The sequence below is a fragment of the Delphinapterus leucas genome, chromosome 4 (assembly GCF_059928025.1).
Source record: "Delphinapterus leucas isolate spDelLeu-1000000601 "Yukka" chromosome 4, BTC_Dleu_Yukka2, whole genome shotgun sequence".
Classification (NCBI taxonomy): domain Eukaryota; kingdom Metazoa; phylum Chordata; class Mammalia; order Artiodactyla; family Monodontidae; genus Delphinapterus; species Delphinapterus leucas.
Window position 1 is genome coordinate 98,186,685 of NC_143132.1, and position 25,312 is coordinate 98,211,996.

Sequence of the window (25,312 nt, forward strand, 5' to 3'; positions counted from 1 at the left end):
GAAAAGTCTACTCTTCTTCAATATCCATCTCAGATAGCTTTCCATAATTTACAATTAAATCTCTTCCACTTATTCATATAATAGATACTCATAACACATTTCATTGAATTTTAGGTCTTATGTGTGTGTTGTCTTCAATCATTCATAAGATTCTTGAGGAAAGGAACTGTGTCTTGGTCTTGTTAGAATCTTTGTTATATAATTTTACAAGCAGCATTCACTCTTGGTAGAAGGATCCAGAAAATATTTTATTTATTTCATGCTAGGATCCCTAGTTAATCAATAAACCATCTTGGGAAAACCTTAGTTCTGCAACTAAGTTGGTCTTTATATAAGGACAAATATAAGGTCATAAGTTGATCTGGGTGTTGACCTTTCTCTAAATTTTGAAAGCAATTAAATTGAATTGTGTTCTTTATTAGCATGTAGGGAAGGCAATTTTAAAATCACACTTGTGAAATTCTCTGATCAAAAAGAAGCTTTATCATTATTGTTTACTTTCTGAGTATTTAATGAATAACATAAGGCTTGAATTTCTGTTGTGTGAGAAAATCACTAATAAGTGACAGAATGTTTAAAATGAAGAATTCACTGAATGTGGCTGAAAATTGTACAAGGTACTTCCAATTGTCCCTTTTCCTTTTGATACATTCAGATATTTAAAGCAGTACACTCCAAGCACACTCAGGCTTATAGTCCTGAGAGTGGACCAGATGCGTCCCTGAAGCGTGGGAAAATCTTAGAGCCCTTATTCATGTTAAATTTTTATCCCATCATTTAAAAATCTCTAATTTTATATTTTAAAATATATATTATATATTTATATAGTATTTTATGTATATAATTTCTACATAAAAGTTATTAATTAAATACTAAATTAACTAATAAAATAAAATAAATTAAATCATTTAAAATGTGTGTGCTCAAAATTTATTGATTGATAGGTTATAGAATTAAAAAAATGAGGTAATTGGTTTAAAGGAAATCAATATACATAGATACATAATGTATATATATATGTTGCAATATTTAGTCATGCATTTCTTGTTTATTAATTTTTAAAGACAATAGTGATTGCTTTCTTTCTATACAGATAGCATTAGGACACAATACATACTTTGGAAAAAATATTGGTTTCTGGTGGTGAAGTGTCTTGTGGTAGCTTCAGGATCCCATCCAGCATTTTTAAGTTTGGCAAACAGGAGAACACTCTAAAGCAAAAGTTAAAGAAAAAATAAAAGTAACTATACTGAACAAAAGCATTGTATTTCACTTACTCTCTTTATAAATGAGTAGACTTTGCCTATTGTTACAAGAAAGATGAGTGGCTATCACTTTATTCTGTTTTCCTTGTCTCTGCAATGAGGTTACAGTAAAGTACTATTCACGTTCACTGAGGTGATGACCCTCCCATAGCTTGCCCTCTCAGTGAGCTACTAGATAGTTCAGCAGATTCTAAGTATTGAGCAGAGGAGTGGAACTGCATAGTCTGTTTTTATAAAAGAATGTCATTCCAGTTTTTACAAAGTCCTATAAAGAAAAAAAAAAATCAATGAGTGGATTTAGCCAACTAACCATAAGAGAAAGAATGAGGTCACAATATATGTACACATTATAAAGTTAAAAGTTTTTTGGCTTCTTTTTTAGAGTAAAGCAAGTCCAAGTTGTTTAGTAATAGTTAAGGAAGAATTCTGGCTGAGAGTTATAAGAAGGGGTGGGAAATAATTTTGTGCTGAGTGATTTTGCCTTGACAGAGAGCATTTTTTTTTTTTTTTTTTTTTTTTTTTGCGGTACGCAGGCCTCTCACTGTTGTGGCCTCTCCCGTTGTGGAGCACAGGCTCCGGACGCACAGGTTCAGCGGCCATGGCTCACGGGCCCAGCCGCTCCGCGGCACATGGGATCCTCCCGAACCGGGGCACAAACCCGTGTCCTCTGCATCGGCAGGCAGACTCTCAACCACTGCGCCACCAGGGAAGCCCCGACAGAGAGCATTTTTGAAGCTCACATTTCCAATTTAGACAGTCACTTCCAGGTTCAGGAAGCAGTCTTTCATGTCAACCCAGTTAAACAGTAGTTGTATGCCTAGCAGTGTTACAAAGCAGCATTTTCTTTCAAGTGGACAGCTTTCCTGGTTGGGGAGTTCTGGGGGCTCAGGCCAGAGGAAATGCATGGCTGGCATTGGCCCAGGCTGAAAGATGCTGAAACCTCTCAGGTGATGTGCTGAGTCAACTAATGATGGTGCCAACCTCCTCGAATGCTCCCATTGGCTGCATGACTTTCTTAGCTCTAAATGCTTTCTGCACATTATCTCATCCTCACAACAATTCTGTCAAGTTAGTTTTTATCCCCCATTTTAAGTAACTTATCCAAGATCATAAAGCCTGTAGGTGACTGAGCAAAGATTAAAAGCTAAGTCTTCTGGCTCCAACGTTCAGACTTAGCTGGCAGGAACTCCTAGTCACTTTCTTTTAAAAAAGTCAAACTATGGTGAACTAAGATAACACTGACTTCTGAAGAATGGTAGAAGAGTTTGCCTGTGGGTGTCCCAGAAAGTGGACTGCCCTCTACCTACTGGGACTTATACTATTAGCTCTATCGTTAAGTCCTTTCTCTTTTGAACTGTGCTGTCTTCTTATTGGAGGATCTGAAACAAAGGAGGAAGGGAAAGACAGTCACAATTCTAGGTGTCAGTGATCAAGAAAAGCTTATACTTAAATAATTCTGATCGTGATGTAAAGGGCCATTGAAAGTTTGGCCTAAATCCTCGACAGAGACAAAATGACAAAATGAATGACAGTGACAAAATGAATGCTGTTATAGTCCTCTTGTGGAATTTTGGCTAGATAACTAAACCCAAATTTGGATGAACTTGGGACTTCAGCTTAGTTCCTTAGCAGGAGTGGATACTTAAATCCTTCCCTCATACTTTAAAATGACCACGTCTTTCTGTTTAAAGCAACCCTGCACTACCTCAGTCAATACAACCTGGCTTTTTATAGCATGAGTGTCAGTATATATCCACTTTGGACTCAATCCAATAGAGTGAATACTAGGAAAATGGACAACCTCATTATATCCCTCATTCTCACATAATTCTATACCACATCATGAATTCTGAAGACAGATTTATAGTGAGACCTCAGGGCATATCAGATTTCAGATAATTAATCTAACATTACTGTTACAAGGAATTCTTTGAAGGGAGGCAAGTGACTGAGTTGGGACCAAGGTGTTTTCTAAAATCCCACATATAAATTAACCAAACTGAAATATAATACTAATAAATTATCTCTATGACTAGAAGTGTGCTTTTTTATGAATAATGTTGAAAAGTCCAGCTAAATCTCCTCTGACTGTAGGAAATAGAATTTTAGACTTCAAAACATTATTATGGTTAAATATTAGTTCAATATTAAAGCAACTGTGCTGCTAGTTTTCACTTATGTAAAAGCAATTTGAGAATTTATTGTCACAGAATATGAAATTTTGCTTTCAGACTACATCAGAGGGAAGACAACGGCAGTAATGAGATTTATGTAGTACCAACAGAGATTAGAATTTTTACTTTGACAATTTTCATTGTTCATCACGGGTTGAAGAGTCTAATATTATACAGGCCTCTGGAATACAGTTGCTGTCTTGGGAAAATGGCAGTGTGAGAAAGGAAGGTAATGAGAACTGTCTTTTGTTGAAATTGGATGTGGAGGAAGCACTATAATCATAGACTGGAAATGGAGTCTAGAGATGATCTAAGGCTCTGTATGACGGATTCACACTGAGAGATGAGATGACTTGTGGTCATCTGGGGGCAAATATAGGTTCTAGAATTCAGTGGCTTGTTTTCACCCTTTTAATTCCTGTAAGTACACTAATAGTGGTGCTGGGAATTAGCTGGAGATAAATATTACTATATTACCATATTACTTGGTGCACACTCCAAGGTTGTTTAGATTCCATTATTATCATTAAGAATGTTCCCAGTAGTGACAAAGAAATAAAAATGGTTTATTCTTGGCAGGTTTTCCAGCTCTTTCCACCACTAGAGTAGATCAAATCAATTACTTTTTTGTATTCACTTAATTAATGGTGCCCTTGTGGCCCAAAGGGATGAAAACAAAGCCAGAGAATAAACAATTTATAAGATGGTCATATGGACCTTGATAGGAACCTATATTTAGAAATTTTTAAAAAGATATAGTATCTATTAAACATTATGAGAGAAAATGCATAGGATTTGAAAGTCTAAAATGAAACATCTTAGTGTATGTAAAGTCACATTACAGGAGGAGCCTAAAGTTTGTACAGCAGTCATAAATTAACTGAGAGAAGAGTGTATTAAAGATTAAACTCACACACACAAATCAGTTCAAAGTTCTTTAGTGAGATTAGAAGCATGAAGAGTTCAACACATAGTAAAGAAGATAAATACTTGCTGAGCAAATTTAATCAAGAGGGGAACAACTGTTAAAAGTATAATATTCAATGAAGTACAAAAGGTGACAAGGCGTTTGGGGCCTCACCGTTTCCGGTAGTTTTGGTGAAACTCACAAGGGTTCCTCTTGAGCGTAAGGGATTCCAATGGCGTGCCCTGCAAACTGGAGAGCCCAGCCAGAGTCTCAATATGGTTTTCAGCCAAGGATAAATGCTGTATCTGGGGTATCTTTGGCAATTGTTTGAAAGATGTGAGATGGTTTTTGTTCATATTTAAAACTCTGCAGCTGGACACAAAATATAAACATCTTGTCATTTGTCTCCTAAAGAGGATGGTAAACTACTAAATCTTGCAAAACACCAGCATGCCTCACCTAGACCATAGCCCCTCAAAGGTGTGACAGTGATATTTTCTACAAATGTGGTTGGGAAGAAAAGAGAAATATGTATATTAAAATATTAAGAGAAAATAAACAGGATATATAAGACTGTAAGCTTGTGTAGGGCAGGAATCTGTTTTTTTTCCCAATGTATACACTCAGTACCTGGCATTGTATTTGGTCCATGGTGGATTCTCAATAAGTCCTGAATGAAAGAGTGAAGAGCTGCATGTAATCTCAGCAATATAAAAGTTCACCCAAAGAAACATAATAACTTCTGAAGAGTATTGCCCCTAAGTAGTGAGATTCTAATTATTTTCCTTTCTTTCTACTTTTCTGTAGTTAAATTCTATATTGAGAAATAGCATTTTAAATCAGAAAAAAAAAGGCCTTTTTATACCAAAGAAAACTAAAAGCTATCCTTAGGAAAAGAAATGTGCATTAGGCATTTAGGTTGAATACATTTTCCTGACAGAAATGCTTCTTCATATTTTTGCCTTAAAACTGTAATTGTATAAAACCATGCAAGTAGAGACAATAATTCCAAATCTATCACTGACACCTTACCTAAAGGAAAAATTCCTTTATAAGCTGAGGTTTAATACCCTGAGACAGGGTACTTATTTATGAACCTCATACCCCACAAAGACATTTAGTAAATAATTATTGCTAATGGTAAATATGGTGCTAAAAAGAGAAAGGACAGCCACAAAGCAGCATGAAAAACACAAATTCAGTTTGAACCCACCCAGATTTCATTGTAATTTTTCACATCCATTATTGTCATTTTTCTTGTTTTCTTCCATTCCCTCTCCATATGGATATTTTACAGTCTTTTAATCATATCTTTGATAACTTTAGGTTTCCACTCTTTCCTAGGTTATACATAATCTTTATTTATTTTTTTTAATAAATTTATTTTTTATTTATTTTTATTTTTGGTTGCGTTGGGTCTTCGTTGCTGCGTGCGGGCTTTCTCTAGTTGCGGCGAGTGGGGGCTACTCTTCATTGCAGTGTGCGGGCTTCTCATTGCGGTGGCTTCTCTTGTTGCGGAGCACAGGCTCTAGGCACGCAGGCTTCAGTAGTTGTGGCATGCAGGCTCAGTAGTTGTTGCTCACGGGTACTAGAGCTCAGGCTCAGTATTTGTGGCACACGGGCTTAGTGGCTCCACGATATGTGGGATCTTCCTGGACCAGGGCTCAAACCCGTGTCCCCTGCATCGGCAGGCAGATCTTAACCACTGTGCCACCAGGGAAGTCCCTATACATAATCTTTAGATGCACGTTAGTACTATTGCAATTTCTAATTGAAAACCTAGCCCAAGCAGATCCTGTCTCTCTGTCCTCCTTGAAATCTGTTGTTTTCTCATCTGCTAGTCATTCTCTCATTTTCAGTGTATACCCTGCCACTTTCTCAGCCTCTCAGATTCACCCTACCACAGATCCTTAGTCGGATAATGTTAGGGGAGACGAGTGGCAAACCAAGTGTGGTTTTTCACCTGGGGCAGAAGGGAAGGAGGCTATGAATATACATGCATCAATTTTCTTTTCTCTTGATACACTGATTTCACAGTTGTAAAGTTTGAATTGCAATTATATAATTTTATATGACACATCCTATTTCTAAAGAAAGAAAGGCCAAAAGAATACATCTAGAGAATACTAAAACTCGGTCAAGTCTTTTCTTCAGTCACTGGAGTTTCTCTCTCTCTCTCTTCTTTTTTATATGATAGCAAAGATTTGGAAGTTTACTGATCTGGATCAAGTCAAGTTCACATACTCCAAATTAATGGGCTTCTAGTGCAGTGTTTCCAAAGTAGGCTATGTTACTGTTAAAATTCGTCGTTGTTGTCTGTTTATTTAAATGTGTATTAGAAAAATATAACTAATGCATCACTATTTTATCCCTAGAAGAGAGTCTGGGGGAAAAAAAAACTGAACAAATTAACATCAAGTAACTGAATAAGTTAAGGTGGCAGTGATATTAAGATTCCTCTGAAATTTTTTATTTAGGTATTTTTAAATTTGTCATTTGAAAAGAACATAAGTAAAATCAAATGCTATCCAAGTCTGTCTAAAGTTGGGAAGGGGCTTTGAATATGACCGAAGATACCCAGGGACCATTGCATATTCTGACACTTCCTCTGTCTGCCTGACTGTTTCCCTCTCCTGTGCAACTATGATGATCTGTTTGTTTTTTTTTTAAACATCTTTATTGGAGTATAATTGCTTTACATTGCTGTGTTAGTTTCTGCTGTATAACAAAGTGAATCAGCTATATGTATACGTATATCCCCATATCCCCTCCCTCTTGCGTCTCCCCCGCACCCTCCCTATCCCACCCCTGATGATCTCTTTTTGTTGCCCTACCTCAGCCCAGCTCAGAGATGTATCTTAACCTGCTCTGGGATTTACCCTTCCTTCTTGTGGCTGCTTGATCTCCTTCATCTCCTAATTCTCTTCTGAGAACCTCTGTCTGCCCCTCTGATGGCTACCAGAGCTCACTCCAGCTACCCATCTGCCTGGTGAAGCAAAGGGCAACTCTCCAGAGTTCTCAAGCAATCCTGAGCAAAGAGACAGATTATCTTTTAACTTCAGTAGCTTAGGGTCCTTGGAATATCAAGGAGGCCATATAAATTTTAAAATTTTTAGGTTTTTTTTGTCACTGTTCTGATTGGCAACCCCTACCCCTCCATTAGAATGTGACCCTGAAGCCAAGACTCTTGTCAACTACCTGTAGAGTCTTTCCCCACAAGTGTTCAGACAATATGACAAAAAATCACTAACTTAGAATGATAATGTATATATAATGTAATTGTATTTCCAGTTGACAATGCAAGGAACACAGCAGGCTTTTCTGCCAATATGTTCTATGATTACAAATTACTCCCTTAATAATTGATAATAACAGTATTAATTTGAAAAAGAATAGATTTTTCCCTCTAAAGTGTGACATTTTGATTTATAAATTTCCCTTTTTGCCTTGCCCAGGCATCGCTTAGCACTCTCACTAAGACCTGACCACATGAGAGGAGCCACAGTATGAACAGACAATGGTCACGTACCCATAGAGCAAAGACTTCACTTTAACTTAGTAATTGGACATGCTAGGGAGCAGATACCTTGGCAATCTTGCGGCACTTAAATCCACCAGTGAATTATCCACTAACCAGAGGGTTTCAACTCGAATTAGTCTTCTAAGAATCCTGTTAAAATTTGCAACTTGATAAGGGTCCCCCAAATCCTGAAATGAAAGGTTCAAATTCTGAAGGAAAAACAAATAAAAAGAAAAAGCAAGTGCTTTATCAACTTTTAAAAATAGTTATTAAATTAATATGTGTTGCATATTTAAACCAGCAGTTTTTACTATTTTGTTTTTTGGTCTTCTAAAATATTCACACATCCAAACACAAAATTATTGCAGAGCTTCTCAAGGTAGGGAGGGAAGGTGAAGATCCTGACTGGATCCTGATTAGAATTACACACAAGGTTGGTGGGGGGCGGTGTATCAGGGAGAGAGGGAAAGACCCTCAAACAGATTCTGAAACTTCTAGGGGTAAAACTTCTAGGGGTAAATTACTTCTAGGGGTAAAAAGTAGAGGAGGTAAAGTTCTGTTTGGCTTTAAATGATTAGTTATCTTTAGCCTCCTTGGAAATACTCAGAAATCACATTTATATACATTTCAGAGTAAGATACCATCATTCAAAAGATGGAAAATATGATTTTATTTAAAAATAACCTGGGATACATACATAAGGATGACTTGGCATATTTCAGAGATAGTGGGTATTTTATTTTTACTTTTAACATCAGTCAACTTTGATCTCTTTTTACACGAGCCTCTCACCGCTGTGGCCTCTCCCGCCGCGGAGCACAGGCTCCGGACGCGCAGGCTCCGCGGCCACGGCTCACAGGCCCAGCCGCTCCGCGGCATGCAGGATCCTCCCGGACTGGGGCACAAACCCGCGCCCCCCACATCAGCAGGCAGACTCTCAACTGCTGCGCCACCAGGGAAGCCCCAACTTTGATCCCAAGGAAATTAAAACCACTCTCAGTGGTAGCATTGCTCTTGTAAACTCTATTGCTAAAAGTCAACTTAACTTTTTGTTTCCAAAGTTTTACCATCAATTTCTGTGAATAGAAATTATTGCATAAAATGACATTTTTTTAAAAATTTGAAGCAAAATAATTTACTATTTTAGGGAAATATCGATATCTATCTAAAAAGATACGGTCTTGATATTTTTAGACATTAAACATTATAAAATTTGTTACTTTAAATTTTACTTTCCCAAAATATAAAAGGTCTTAATTTAAAATAAAACCAAAGAAATATTAAGATATTATATTTATCATTTCTACATTAAATATCACCTTCTCAAATAGAATTTTTTGACCACTATTTCCCAGTAAGGTTTTCTGTGATAGTTTAAAGTTTATTTAGCCATTCTCTGACAGTATAGTTATCTAAAGGCCAGTTAAACTTTCTATGATAGTTTATTAGCAAGGTTCCATTGGCCTTTACAATATATCCATGGTTTAAATGACAGCTATAAAGAACGAATGCATGTATACACTGGAATGATTACCTCTAAAAAGAATCCTGGGAGTGGAGGTCAAAGTTTTAAGTGTATTGTTTAAATTTTTCAAATAAATAAATAGGAGCATTGTTTAAATTTTTAAAGAGTAGAATGTATCCATCCATTATATAAGAATAATTAAAATTAATTTTAGAAAGAAAACACTGTACTGGGAAACAATATTCTATTTTCCTGTCTTCTGCTAATTAGCTGTGTGACCTTGGGCAAATCATTTCTCTTTCTAAACTTTCCTTTCCTTTTTGAAAGGAAGGAGTTGGGACCAGACCCTCCCTGAAGCTCCTTCCCACGCCCTAATTCTATAATCCTACAACATACAAGATCAATCTGTAAAACAAAAAAGGCAACAGGAGATCCCAGTAAGTCTCATTTGGGGAAGATTTCCTAAAATCCTCACGTGCAATTTGATCACTTCGAAGAAAAAATATTGACATCTTACTCTGCTATAAAGAAGTTGATTTATTCTTTTATTGCTACCAATGACTTAGTCTTCCCAGTTAAATCTTCAGTCCTCTGCTTAAACATGACTTGCTCCAATTGGAATTAGAAGCTTGAGTGATGGCAGCCCCATAGATTGGTAGTGGTCGGGCTAACTACAGGGACTGTTTCAATGCCAGTGGCTCAGCCAGCGGAGTCATTTTCAGCACCAAGAAACCACAGCTCATATCCTTCACTGGTGAAAGTTTGATTTGTTCCAGGATAGCTCTGTTCAGACCCAACTGGCTGCCCTGAATCTTCAAAAATTTTGGCTTACTGCATTGTTCAAAGGATTCAAGATTGCATCATAAATTCTCTCATAAGGATTATTGTTCAATATTTGACTTTTTTATTACCAAAAAAACCCAATTTCATTCTCAATTCTTTTAAACTTTTTCCAAAGTTTCAGCAATATCAAGATAAAATAAAGATTAGAAAATAAGTAGCAAGTCTTGATGAAGAGAAGGGATGGAAAAAGAGATGGAGAGCCCAAACACCACTATTTTCAGAGAAAGTTCTAAAGATGTGCTTAAAGTTTTGATGTTTATACTGGCAAATACCCTTAAAAAAAAAAAAAAAGTGTCGTAATTTAATCAATGAGGGAAATAGGCTTTTTTTTCTTCTTCTGTTTTTATGTTCTCACCTTGCAGTCCTCCCAGTTTTCTTGCAGCCATGTTTCCCATTTGTTTTTTTCAAGGACTCTTTTCCGTGGAGGCAAGGTACACTCCTGTCTGAAGAACAACTCTTCCGCAGAGGGTCCTGAGCAGAAATCACAAGGTGAGATCTTGGAAGTAGGTTTAGGAAGACAGGATTGACAGCCTCACTGGATGCTTGACCGGTTGTTTTAAACTTCCACTAGATATTTGGATTGAGGGAGACAGGATTGGACTCTTAGGCCCACATAGTGTAAGCAGTAACAAAATGTATTTATGCGACTTAACACACTCTTGCTTGCCTGCCTTAACTGGGTTGGGGAAGAGATGGGGACAGAAAAGATGCCAGGACTTGACCACTTTGTACACTTTCTAATTGTTGAAAATCATTTTTCCTGAAATTTGCTGAATAACTTTCCTCTCATGTCTTCCAAACAAAACAAAGTGAAACCTCTGATTTGAGGACACTAAATCAGATGTGCAGGTATGACAAGAGTAAATTAATCACGAGATGATTGTTAAATATTTAAGCCACCCAGTTCCTTTGTTTCTCTTCCTGCTGCAGGAAGCCTTGTGGCATTTCTGATGGGCTGACTTCCTAGGCCCTCCCATCACAGGATGAGTTATACAAGAGAGAGGAAATAGCAAACAAATCAGCAAGTTTATTCTTTTCCATCTGTTTTACGTTTTTTAAGTTTACAGTGGAGTGAATACAGTTATCAGAAAAAAAATAGGGTTGCAGATTATTTTAATTTAAATTGTTCACAAGTTTGCTACCTATGGTCTAGGTTTCCACGGAGGATCAGATGTCACCTTTAGCTTAAATTCTCACCTATAGATTTCTTTTTAAATGCAATTTAGCACATTGCTAGGAAAAATGTCCTAGCTAAAATATATAATATCTGTATTCTGTATTAGACTCTTTAATTCTGGGCAAATATTTTGAGGTTCAGAGATAATTTGATGATTTTCTAGAGTGATTAAAGGGGAGGAATGACCTCTATTAACTGTTCGGAAAAGTCAACATGCAGAGTTAACTTTTAATCTTACATAAATTACTTCTAGCCCAGGCAAGTGAGAAAAATCATCAGTATAATGGTTTTAATTTTCATATAATTTTCTCTTTAGGGATTATGAAGTCACTCCTGACTTTCTTTCTCTTTTGTCTCTCAATTCAATTAGCCACCTAGTCCTACCAGTTTTCCCCTTGAGAACCTATCCCTTCCCTTTCAATGTCCAGACCCTCATATCTTCCTACCTGAACTGTAACTACTTTCTCTTGGATCTCCTGGTTTGCAATCTTCTCTCCTTCAACATAAATGACACACATTGCCACCCAGCTCTCGTAAAACACAGCTTTTACCACAGGACTGACATATTCAAAACATTTCAGGTTTCTTATTGCATACCAAATAAAGATGAAAAAGCCTAGTTCATCAAGCAGGGTTTTCTACAATCTTATCCCAATCTCCATTTCCAAACTCATTTCCTACTATTTTCCAACCGTATTGTGTTCCAAATCGGGTTTGCACATAACTTCCAGGGTTAGGGAAAGGATATCTTGTTTCCAGTCTGGAGTTAAGTAGCAGGTACTTGTGTGACTCCAGATGATTAATTTTAATTTTCTGAGCCTCGGTTTTCCAAGTTTGCAAAAATATGGGGAAGACTAGCATCAAGGGCCCATCAAGGGCTGAATTTGGTGAGAAATTATGTTTGAAGTTGATAATGTTTTATAAAAAATACTGATTTCTAATACTTTTACACCAACATAGGCTTCTTATTGCCATAGACCCCTACACTCTTATCATGCTACCCCAGGCAAACTTCATTCAGCTCTGATGCCAACCAAGCCCCTGACAGCAATCCTAAACTAAATGATTTCAATTCCCTTCCAACTCTAATATATTGTATTTCTTGAGTCAGACCTGGCACCATTTGTACCCCTTTCCCCCCAACTCCATTTTTCTGGAATTCATGATTCCCCTAATTTCAAAGGTGAAAAGAGCATAGAAAAGATATTGAAGGTGTCAGGAACAAACTTTGCTTTTGTGGCAAGTTCATCTAGACTGTGATGGGAAATAATGAGTCCGTTTGTGAAGGATTTATGGAAGGCGATAAGAGCAACAGTCCAATATTCCATTATTGACAAAAACATCAGTTTTTTCATCAGGCACAGGTGGAAGCCAAGAATCTAACCTGTCCTTTTAGACATTTCTCTCATAACAAACTGTAATGTTGCCACCCAGGGAATCACTTACCCCTGAAGGTGGTAGTTTCCCAATCACTTTACAAATAAAATATCCTTGTGCTAGGAAATGGTCTTGTTCATTGATTAGGATGATTGGAGTTAAAAGCTGTAGAACTGGAAAAACTGGAACCATCACCTAATTGACTGGGGAAACCTCAGGATTTATTGTCTTGAATACCCCCCCCCCAAATTTGGTGGCTTTCTTTGTGCAGTAGATGCCCCAGAGTTATTAAACTCTGCCCTGTATTGTTTGTTCGAGTTCTATCAATCTCCTGTTCTTTCAATTATTTCTTTCTAAAGCAGCTTTCAAAGATTTCTTTGAAGTCGGAAGCCGAAGGTCTCTTCCACTGTGAGGAGTTCTATTAAATGGGATTCTTTTTTTTAAACTCAGACCTGGTTGATAATTGAAGATATATCTTAGCAGCTGAGAACTGAAGTCTGGAATATCTGGCAGCCCAGGGATGTTGGCTTTCACCTGCCATCTCTGAGCTTGTTCTTTGTCCCCTCCATGGATTAGTAACTCCTAACAGCAGTGACTGAATTAACTTGCTGGGAGATTTTCAAACAGAAAGAATCTATTCTCTAAAAGAATTCTGCCAACAGTTTGCTCTTTTGCTTTGTTTAACTGGGAGGAGTTAAGTCCGTCTCTATCTGGCAGTCAAAGCCTTGGGATATTGCTGTTTATCACACACCAGCTAACCTTTCTTTTCTTAGGGACTCTTCCTGGATGTACAGTTTGAGCAACTGAGATCAACTGAAGTAGTCTTATGGGTGTTTCAGGATCTAATCTAGAAAGAGGGTCATTCTTATCAGAATGCTTCTGAAATGCACTTGTTCTCCATCTCACAAAATAACCCCAAAAAACAAAGCAAAAAAACCAAACACTTCAACAAAATTTAGGGCAACAAACAAAGGACATCTATTTTCTTCACGGTTTGAGGTGATGGGATTTTCCACTGTTTCCCATCCCCTAGATCATGCTCCATTCTTTTTACCACTTGCGAGAGAATGGGTGTTGTTAATGATTTGTAGAAGGAAAATGTGCCTTATCTCTGCAGAGCAATGATAGCCTCTGCATAAATGGCCAGCATGGTCATCACGAAGGCTCGGGTTTGCTGAGTGATGACCTCAGGGCATGACTTGGCTGCTTAAATCAGGGAAGGAGGGAGACCACAGGATTCTTTACACATGCTCATTTTCAGTTTACACCTAGATTTTATTCTTCTGTCATCTCTTCCAGTTTCTTCAGTTCTACAGTTCTCTCTAAACCTCAGCTCTTCACCTGTGCTCCAAAGCCTCGTTGTGCTTGCACAATTATCAACCACTCCCCTCACACACACACACAGACACACACACACACACACATGCACGTGCATGCGTGCGCACATAAATGCCAACACCCTTACTTTCTCAAGTTTTCACTTCCTATTCAAATTTATTCCTTTCCTGCCTCTCCCCAAGCCCCCTAAACCAGTGTTTCCCATAGCATGGCCCTCAGATCATCTGCAACAGAATTGCCTGTGATAATTTTAACAAATGCAGATTCCAGGGCCCCACTCCAGACTAACTATATCAGATTATTTGGGCATGCTGCCTGGGAATCTGTGTTTACCACACACTTCCGGGTAATTTGTCTGTACACTGAAGTTTAAGAGCCAATTAAACCCTGCCTTCGTTAGCCCCTGATGTAACCCTTTCTCTTTCTTTTGCTGATGAACTCTATGCCTGTGACACACATGGCCTCCACGGCCTCTGGCCTCCTTCCTTCCTAATTCCCCATAATTTCTTTTTTATTACTTATTTATTTATTCATTTAAAAAAATTTTTTTACAGTAGGCCCCTGTTATCTATTTTAAAAATAGAAGTGTGTACATGTCACTAATTCCCCATAATTTCTTGCTCTTTGAAAAATATTCTAAGTTCTCCAAAGAGAGGTTCTAATTTACCTCTAATAGTACTATCTAATAATATTTTATTATTATAAAATAAATTAATATAATATAAATCATTATAATATAAAATAACGTTTTCTTATATAAGCCAGCGCTTAGCTGCAAATAGATATGGCAGAGTTAAAACATAAGAAAGAAAATGATATTATTTTAATCACTCTTTGTCAATTGAGTTTGAGTGAAAGAAGAAAGACATTGGTGGGTAAAGTAATGCAATGGAGTGGGGAAATGGGCAGATTAGTATATCTAAAGCAACTTTTCTTAAATCAATATTACAATTGTACGATAGACAATGTATCTGCAAGTTTGCAAATACAGATATAAGGTAGCCAAGATACTTGATGTTTTGTAAAGAATAAATACTCACTGCAGCAGGAATTGTGTCTAATATTATTTCATCAGCTTATGGGGGATGCAAAAGAGACAAGAGAAATGCACACTCTCTGCCCTTACACAACTTTATCTATTGAAGCTACTTATAGAAATCAAACGTTATGTATATTGGGGCTGCAGATAAAAAATTCTTCATACTGTCACACCAGTACACTTGTAAAATCTGATAGGATGAAAAAGGAATAGTAAAACATTGGTTATTTTACCAAATTTAAAATGCTTAGTGAACATACTAATGAGACTACCTGGTTTATTTAGATTATTTTTTACGCTTTTTAAAAAACCGATGTAGGATTAATCAGCTTAAAGGCATCCACTGAAGTGACAGTGTTATTCATGACCATAAAATTCCAACAAAGATCATTGGTTAAGTAAAGTTAATAATACCCTTATGATGGAAAGATCTGCAACTTTTAAAAAACTTGTTTGGGGTAATGTTTAATAACATGGCGGAAAGAAAGGCTCACAAGTGAAAAAACTCAAGAAACACAATTGTTCACATAATTTTGTAAAATACTTTACATAAAGTATTTATGTAAAATAAAGAAATACAAAAAAAGACTAACTGGAAATAAAAGTCACAGTGACTATTTCTGGATAATTGAATTACAGGTTCTTCTTTCTCTATTTTCCAATATTTAATACTGAACATTTATTATTTATATAATCAGCTATAAGAATATACTTTTAAAGGTGGCTTCACTATATTAACAACTCTATGGTCTTGAAATGGGAAATTTTTCTACCTGCAAGTAATGCAGCTTTTTAATCCCCAAGTAATGTCTTGTGATCCTCAAAAAACATCCACTAGGAGCATGTACGCAAAGACCACACACTTCTGTTCCTTTACCTTCTCTTACTCTTGGGCAACGCAGTTGACTTCCTTGGATGTCATTTTGTTCTACCTTGTGCCAAGTAAGGTACTTAAAAGAATCTGATGGAAGCTTTAAAATAAGAGAGAAGAGAAATATCATCTGGCGATATATAGTTCACTTACTTTTATGGGTGCAAGTAATGCGAACCCATCCCAAACATTCAGCCAAATTAACTCCAATTACCTAACGGTGTGCTCATAAACGTTATCTTAGTCCAATCTAAATTATGTATTATTCAACTTTGCATCTCCAACACCTGCAACTGATTTATGTTTGATGACAAATGACAGCAGAAATAAATATATTACCCATTCATGAACCCATTTTACACCACCTCTGATAAACTGTCCTTTAATATTTATTGAATAGCTCATAAAGAATCTCATTGCATTTTAGAAGAGTTGTAATTGTTAATGGCTCTTCATTATATGGACCCCAAGTAATCCCTCTAAGTTAGTCCAGTTGTACAAGTTCTGCCTTTTGAGGCTACACAGAAGAATCCCTCCACATGTGACTACTATTTTAAGTGTCTGGTAATAGTTGTCATCTTCTTTGTAATTTAGTTATTACTCACAGATCATGGTTTACAAATTATTAAATATCCAGGGAAAACATGGTTCACCTTGGGAAGAGTTCCATTTTATTGACATTGCTCTTGAAATGTGTAGCCAGTATTGAATGAAATATTTCAGGTCTGGTCATCTTCCTTTTCTGGACAGTATATTACTGACCAGAATATGTGCCAAGATCACATCTAGGGCAATTTTGTGTTGTTTACTATTACTGTGGTTGTAATCAATCAAAATTCCTGTATTTTACATAGCTTATGATAGTTTCAAGGTTAACACAAACAAAAAGGCATACTACTCAGAACGGAATATTATGTTAAATACATACGCCATAGATTCATTCTTCTGTTAGCCAGCGTTATGCACATATATAAATGAAACCGGAATATTTGATTTGAAGAAATGTCATTACAATATTCGGAACAACTGCATTCGTTTCACAGAGCAGCATTTTGCATAGTTTATGCTTTGCTTGAGCTGTACATTTGTTTGACTGATACTAACATGAAAAACATTTCCACCATTAAATAAGCTTATGAGGCTCTGGATTAAACCGAACTAAGCATTTCTCTTACTACAGGACTTCTCTGAGCCTTTAGTATCTTAGCATATATTGTGAGTCTGTACTACAAAGTGTTCCCCTGGACTTTTAAACCACAGAAACTTTTATTCTTAGAGCAGCACATGGGACTAGTGCATTCTGTAAAGCAGAATTTGGGAAAAGCTGTCTCAAAATAAATTGGGAAGAGGTGGCTTTTTAATAATCAATTAGCTTTGATCTTTTACTTCATTACTTCATCACTGAATAACCTTAGTTGTTCCATAAATATTTCAATATCTTCATTTTAAAAATAACAAAAGCTCTCTCCCTCATTAAGAGCAACTTTAAAAAGTTAATTAGGGCTTCCCTGGTGGCGCAGTGATTGAGAGTCCGCCTGCTGATGCAGGGGACACGGGTTCGTGCCCCGGTCCGGGAAGATCCCACATGCTGCAGAGCAGCTGGGCCCGTGAGCCGTGGCCGCTGAGCTTGCGCGTCCGGAGCCTGTGCTCCGCAACGGGAGAGGCCACAACAGTGAGAGGCCCGCGTACCGCATAAAAAAAATAATAATAATAAAATAAAAAAACAAGAAGCACAAATACGTTTCAGATTATTGAAAAATGTAGTCTCTGGCCCATTCTTGGTTGTTCAGTTTACATGTTTATGGAAGCTTCTTTCCCAACCTGTTATGTGCTTTTGGAATTTTTTGCTTGCTCCTATCATAGAATAAAAATTTCTTAGAAGTTAAATTTCCTGTAGTTGCCACACCCCATTTACCTTTTGGTGCTATTTCATGAGACTCTTGCTGAGAAAGGATCTAAGCTAAAGCTGTATTTGAGAATAAAGTTTCCATTTTTCAATTGACATCTAATTTTATACAAAAACGCGTCTTTTTTTAAAACTCTTTCATCTTATTTTATTTTTAAAATTGCATCCATCCTTTAATATTCATTGCAAATGCGCCTCCTCCATTTTTAAAATTTATTTATTTTATTTATTTATTTTTGGCTGCGTTGGGTCTTCATTGCTGTGCTCGGGCTTTTCTCTAGTTGCAGCAAGCCAGGGCTACTCTTCATTGCGGTGCGTGGGCTTCTCATTGCGGTGGCTTCTCTTGTTGTGGAGCACGGGCTCTAGGTACACAGGCTTCAGTAGTTGTGGCATGCAGGCTCAGTAGTTGTGGTGCACGGGCTTAGTTGCTCCAAGGCATGTGGGATCTTCCCGGACCAGAGCTCAAACCCGTGTCCCCTGCATTGGCAGGCGGATTCTTAACCACCGCACCACCAGTCCCTGTCTGTTTTTGAAAGGAGTTATGAGGTTGATTTTGGGATTTCTGACATTGTAGGAAAATGAGCCTTTGCATTTCTTTGTTATATCTATGTAAGGCTGTCAGTGTGTTGCAGTTCTGTGACCGTTGTTTCTTCTTAAAGGAATAGTGAATATTTGTGTCTTACCCTGTTCTTTTTTCTTTTTTAATTCTGATGGACCAATTGATTAATCCATTTGTTCAATAAATATTTTTGAATATTTTGAATTTCAATCCATTCATTTATTCACAAATATATATTGTACCCTTGCTATGTGTCAGGCACTCTGTCAGACACTGAGGATACGAAGTTAAATAAAATATGGCATTTGTGCTTGAAAAACTCATTTTCTGAAATTTGGGAGGCAGACATATAAATAACTCATTTTGATCCAGTGGGATGAGTGGAACAATTTTGAAAGAAGGAAAAGAGAAAAGGCCTAGTTGATTCCACTTAGATGTGTTAGAGAGAAGTCTTGGAAGTGGTGAGTTTACGAGGAGAAAATTTGGCCAAAGGACATTCCAGAAAGAAAGGAGGTAAATCTTAGACTAGGGACAGAATTTGAACTCAGTGGGGGAAAGGAAGGGACGCCATTTTTGTTTCTCTGGTCATTTATCTTTTCTACTCATCTTGGTCTCTTTTGTCTTCCTTCCTCCACCTCAGATTCTTTCCCTTGCCTCTTTGAGTTGGGACTGAGAGTACCAACCTTTTATTTTCCCCCCAATTACAAGGATAGGTTTAATACACTTATTAAAAGTTTATACACTTATTAAAATACACTTATTTAATAAGTGTATAAAGTTTATACACTTATTAAAAGTGTATTATAATTATACATTTATTAAAAAGTGTGAAATCCAAGGTAAAACACATTTTTAAACTTATCATTAGGTAAAGGGCTAATCAAAAATATTTACCAGGGATGATATTCCAGAATCCGAACGTGAATAAAAAGTTCTGTTCCTCAAGAGAGGCAAGCCAGTGTGTGACTCACTTAGATTGGAGGTGTAGGATGAATTAGATGGATGAATCTCCTGACTGCTTGTGTTTTGACCTGAAGAGCTGAATGAAAGAAAATGCTTAAAGTCTTTAAATGTGAATACCTTTGTATAAAACAACAATAACAACAAATTATAAACACCAACTTTTCCAATTAGAGGAGAGATAAATGATACCCTAGGAATTCTGTCATAGTCCTACACACATTTTTTTATGGCTAACAGTCACTTAAGACAAATTCTCTCCCAAGGTAAGGGTGTCTACATAGATTGCAGATCTTAGAAAAGTAAATCTAATGGTACACGTGAATACATGCTTATGGGATATGAACGAGAAAGTCAGCCCCAATTTTGGAATATCATTCCTAGTAGAGCTATCATTGCAGATTTGGCACAAACAAGCCTTAAACTCCATACTGGTTTTTCCATTGATCTGGACCTTCCATTTTCCCTGAAATTTCCCTGAAATTGGTGGCAAACATATTAAAAATTCAAGTTCTTTAATCAATTTTACTCACTTTGAAATAATACTCAAACATTTCACTTAACAACAGTCCAGTTCTCTCTGTATTCCCATTGTTATGCCACTGGGATATAAAATGTCTTTTTCGCTCTCCTATATTTATTATTCACTGTTATTCTTGCATTTTTCCCTTTCTCCTTAGCAATGGTTATATGGTTCTCTTTCTGTCATTGGTGCTATCTAGTATTTTAAGCCAATTAAAAAATATCTAAATATGCTTTTTCATGTTAACTAAAACTAAAAATTGTATCTATTTCTGACCTCTTTTTACTCTTTGGGGATCATTTTTCAGACTCCAAGAATCTTAAGAGACAGCATTCTATATTTATGACACAGTTATTATGTAGCTCTACAGCAAGTTTACTTACAAGAAACTGACACTTCTTGTATATTGAAGTTGCCTTCATGAAGTACAATGTAAAAATGTTTTTCATTTTTCATTCATTAACTGATGTGCTATAGTAGAAGAGCATAGCCATTACATCATTTCAAAAAATAGCACTACTGTGCCATTAAGAAAATAAAACTGTGTCCTATTATCAAGGAGAAAATTATTCCTCCATCTGCTACTAAATAACAAATCAAAGACTTGGTCTCAATTATGTGAAAAAGTCAGAAAATATATGCCTTTCAGTTCTTTTACACTTGAGCAATTCTTTAATAATTTGGATACTGTTTCTTGACATTACCAAGGAATACCTTACCATAGCAACAAATTAACAAACATTAGAAGAACAACATTACATTGTGCAAAATTTATTATTCCTGAGGCAGGTAAATCCTACTATCTATGACCAGAGTTTTGGCCAACAATCAGGGAGAAAAAAATGGGGCAAAATGGAACAGTATTTCAGGGGATGAACAGAGGATAAAAGTTGAACTGACTTTTTTGGGTTCACTTGTCTTTATGAAACTATGCTAGCCATTTTCTGCCAAAATGAAATCAGGAAAATAAGGGTAATGAACGTGACTGAATCTTTCTTCAGTGACTGGTGCTCTGCGATTCTAAACTTCAGTGGTGGTTACACAGTGATGAGAGGCTGACTCGTAAGTGTGAGAAATGGTCTTATTTTGCTTAAAGCAGAGAACAGGTGGAAAAATAAGTTCACATAACCAAAATGTCTGATGAGAGAGATCTGGCTGATTGGGTTTTCAGTACATTTTTCTTGTGTAGTGCTACAAGACCAAGCCCAACAGCTTCAAGGTAAAATCACGTTTACAGGTAACTGAAAATTATCTCATCATCTTAGTTTACATTAGCAGATTTGAGAGTTTAACTTAGTACTTGCGCCATTACCCTGACTACTACTAGACATTTATGAATAATAGAAAGTAATTAAAACTTCAGTAACACAAGTACATACGCAAATAACATCCCCACTATTTCTTTTTCTCTCTCTTTTTTTTTTTTTTTTTTCTGCCAGAATGGAATGAATTGAATTTGGTGTAGAGTTTCAGCTAAGGACAGATGATCTGAGAAGATTCTAACCAGTAGATGACTAGTCTGACTCTCTTTCAGTGTGATATCTTTTTGTGGGTCCCAAAGGCTGGATTCCTTCTCTCACATTCATATACGCTTCCTGGGCACCACACCAGAGGGCAGTGGTGAAGGGCAGTATTCTGGAATCTTGCAGTAAAACCTTTGGGACATTCTGAAAATCTTCTTTGTTCCATTACTTCTATCTTAAATTCCATATGGAAGTTCTCTTTGGTCTGCTTTTTGGGGAGAAATATCAGCAAAGAAATATAATTTCTGATCCTTTAGTTTAAAAAAAAGAAAAGGTAGATCACCCTCAAACTTCTACTCCATCTGCTTTAATGCACATCACTGATGTCAAAACTGCAAGACCTGTGAGTCTTAGGAATCTACAAACAGCTACTGCTGTGACCTCAGGTCACTTAGCACCTCTGGTGGTTCCTTACCTTTAATATTCAGAAGATGATGTGGACTCTGCCTGAGTGAAAAGGTTTTCTGTTTTGTTTTGCAACATTATTGCCATGATGACAACTATTACTAATATAATAATTTTACAGTTAACATTTCTTGAGCATTTGCTATGTGCTAGGCATTGTACTAAGAACTTTACATAGATTAACTCATTTAATCATTACATTCACCAAACAAAGTGGGTAACATTATTATTTTGATTTTAGAGATGAGGAAATTGAGGCCCAGAGAGGTGGCATAACTTGCCCAAGTCACACAAGTAAATGACCAAGTGTTCTTAATTACTAGGGTTCAAATAAGATTCAGATAAGCTACTGTAATTCTTTAAATAACTGTAAATCTGTATCATTTATTAGGGTGCAGTTGTTAGTAAGGAAAATCATTAATATTGATCTTTCTTATTCTGATTGCTTCACTTAACTACAGATAAATAATTTACTAGTTAATAGAACATGTAAATCTTAGCACTGACTGTTTACTGAGGTAAGCCTTTAGTAGTAGAACCTATGAGAACACCATTCCAGATAACATCAAGCTGTTTTTAAAACCCTCTCCTATTGCCCCTCCCCAAAAGAAAATAAAGCTAGACTTGCAGTTTAGTTGGTATATTGGTTTACTCATTTTTAATCTTTCTGCCTGCAGTGAACAGTTATCATAAATTACAACTCTAAATCCTTATGAAAGAGAAATTAATTTTATTAATGCTGTATAAAGCTGCCACAGAGGAGGTGCCATGGCTAAAACTGTACATTTGTCAGGAGTAACTTATAGTGTCTTTAAATTAGGTGGTATTATCTGAATTGGCCATCTATTCTTGGTTTTAAAAAGTGTAGAATGGCCAACAAGAAGGAATCAGGTGAGCTGATACTGCAGGATGAAAAACAATAATAATATAATGTATTAATTCATGAGCCCCTTTCATTGGAAGATTGCAATGTCCTTTACAATCAGGAATTTATAAGCCTCATAAATTGTCGGCTGCAACAGGGTGCTATCTGTTTAATTCAAATGTCAAGTTGGTGATTATGTAGCTTTGTAAGGAGAGTGAAGGAGAAAGTGGCAGATGGCCTAGTTTCTGAGGTGAAGCCGAGCCCTTGAGGTGAGGGAGGCTATATTGGACACACACCAACCAGAAGGCCAGAGGGCACCTTACAGACACCCAGCATTGTCTAAATTGCATTGCTTGTGATTCCATTTCTAAATGTTCCATTTACATTCAGTGCTGCATCATGAGAGCTTTGTATTTCGAAAGGAAGAAAAAGCTCAATCGTATTTTTCAGTTAGCAAAGGACACTCCCCAAATCCTCAAATGCTCTTTCTCCTCCCAAAATATTGAGCTAGGTTCTCAAATCTAGTGGAATCTTGCTAAACTCAGGCACTTCTTAGGTTACTGGCTAGAGGAAAATTACCATGGACTCTAGAGCATTAAATTTGGGTGAAAGGAGATATCAATCCAGCCTCTTTGATTTCTTTCACCATTCTTCTTATCTTTTAAAATCCAGAATCCCTGTCCTCTCTATGTCTATATTTAAATGTATTCATTTGTAAAACGGGTGATGATTTTACTATCTGCATGCTAGAGATGGTGATGAGATAATATAAAGTACTGGGAAAGGAAGTTTCATGAAATCAAGAAGTAATTTGGTATCATAATGTGTTAGTTTCTGGAATGGCAAATTTGGTATACCAAGTTATTATGTTCAAATTTGGGATGGCTCTAAATTAATTTCCCAGAACTAAACCCATAAATTGAGTAAATAATCATATAGCAATGAACTGTTCTAAAAAACTGTGTGTTTTACAGATATCCCTCAAATTTTAGTATCCAAGGCCCAGGATTGTAACAGATATATCTGAAATTATTTAGATTGTTGATTCTAAAAACATAGCACAACTACCTGTAATTTTGAAAAATATACAACTAAAATTATCATTTCTCTATTTCTATCTGAATGGGTCAGGTTTTAATCTTATGCGACCTTGTATTCTTATGAATTTTGCTTTTCCCTGTTGTTCCAACCCTATGTGCATTCTTATAAACACAAATAGGTCCCCACATTAAGGTACAACAAAAGTAAAAGAACAAACATATATCAAACTTCTCTAGAGGGAAAGCTTGTAAACCTCAGTACCTATTAGTGGGTTCACTGATATTTATAGAAATAAGAAGTTATATTAAAATACCAAAAACAATGAAGATAGACTGAGATACCTCTATGTTCCATTAACAAAATTATATTTAGAAATTTTTAGAACTTTATTGTAACCACATATATAGCTGTTATTTAGAAGATTCCCAATACTTAAGAATGTTTTACTATAGAAACATAGATCAATGGAACAAGATAGAAAACCCAGAGATAAACCCACACACCTATGGTCAACTAATCTATGACAAAGGAGGCAAAGATATACAATGGAGAAAAGACAGCCTCTTCAATAATTGTTGCTGGGAAAACTGGACAGCTACATGTAAAAGAATGAAATTAGAACACTCCCTAACGCCAAACACAAAAATAAACTCAAAATGGATTAGAGACCTAAATGTAAGACCGGACACTATAAAACTCTTAGAGGAAAACATAGGAAGAACACTCTTTGACAAATATCACAGCAAGATCTTTTTTGATCCACCTCCTAGAGTAATGGAAATAAAAACAAAAATAAGCAAATGGGACCTAATGAAACTTCAAAGCTTTTGCACAGCAAAGGAAACCATAAACAAGATGAAAAGACAACCCTCAAAATAGGAGAAAATATTTGCAAACGAATCAATGGACAAAGGATTAATCTCCAAAATATATAAACAGCTCATGCAGCTCAATATTAAAAAAACCAAACAGCCCAATCCAAAAATAGACATTTCTCCAAAGAAGACATACAGATGGCCAAGAGGCACATGAAAAGCTGCTCAACATCACTAATTATTAGAGAAATGCAAATCAAAACTACAATGAGGTATCACCTCACACCAGTTAGAATGGGCATCATCAGAAAATCTGCAAACAACAAATGCTGGAGAGGGTGTGGAGAAAAGGGATCCCTCTTGCACTGTTGGTGGGAATGTAAATTGATACAGCCACTATGGAGAACAGTATGGAGTTTCCTTAAAAAACTAAAAATTGAATTACCATATGACCCAGCAATCCCACTACTGGGCATATACCCAGAGAAAACCATAATTCAAAAAGACACATGCACCCCAATGTTCATTGCAGCACTATTTACAATAGCCAGGTCATGGAAGCAACCTAAATGCCCATCGACAGACGAATGGATAAAGAAGATGTGGTACATATATACAATGGACTATTACTCAGCCATAAAAAGGAACGAAATTGGGTCATTTGTAGAGACGTGGATGGATTTACAGACTGTCATACAGAGTGAAGCAAGTCAGAAAGAGAAAAACAAATACCGTATGT

The 25,312-nt window shown here is 36.4% G+C and overlaps 1 protein-coding gene across 1 annotated transcript; it reads right to left on the minus strand.

Annotated features, from left to right (window-relative positions):
* Window positions 1-1,034: 1,034 nt before the first annotated feature.
* On the minus strand, window positions 1,035-21,233 carry LOC111174315 (uncharacterized). The gene is made up of 7 exons (XM_089909918.1): window positions 21,225-21,233; window positions 19,336-19,614; window positions 15,983-16,076; window positions 10,530-10,645; window positions 7,933-8,075; window positions 4,521-4,718; window positions 1,035-1,211 (listed from the first exon to the last, which is right to left on the minus strand). Exons 1-7 carry the CDS (start codon window positions 21,231-21,233, stop codon window positions 1,100-1,102), a joined length of 951 nt encoding a protein of 316 aa, XP_089766044.1. The 3' UTR covers window positions 1,035-1,099.
* Between the last annotated feature and the right edge of the window lie 4,079 nt (window positions 21,234-25,312).

Coding starts and splice junctions, on each gene's coding strand:
- LOC111174315 (XM_089909918.1), bottom strand. Junction 10,646..15,982: donor TTGCCCAAGAGTAAGAGAAG/GTAAAGGAACAG, acceptor ATTTCTGCTCAG/GACCCTCTGCGGAAGAGTTG. Junction 4,719..7,932: donor AGTGCCGCAAGATTGCCAAG/GTATCTGCTCCC, acceptor TTTTGTGTCCAG/CTGCAGAGTTTTAAATATGA.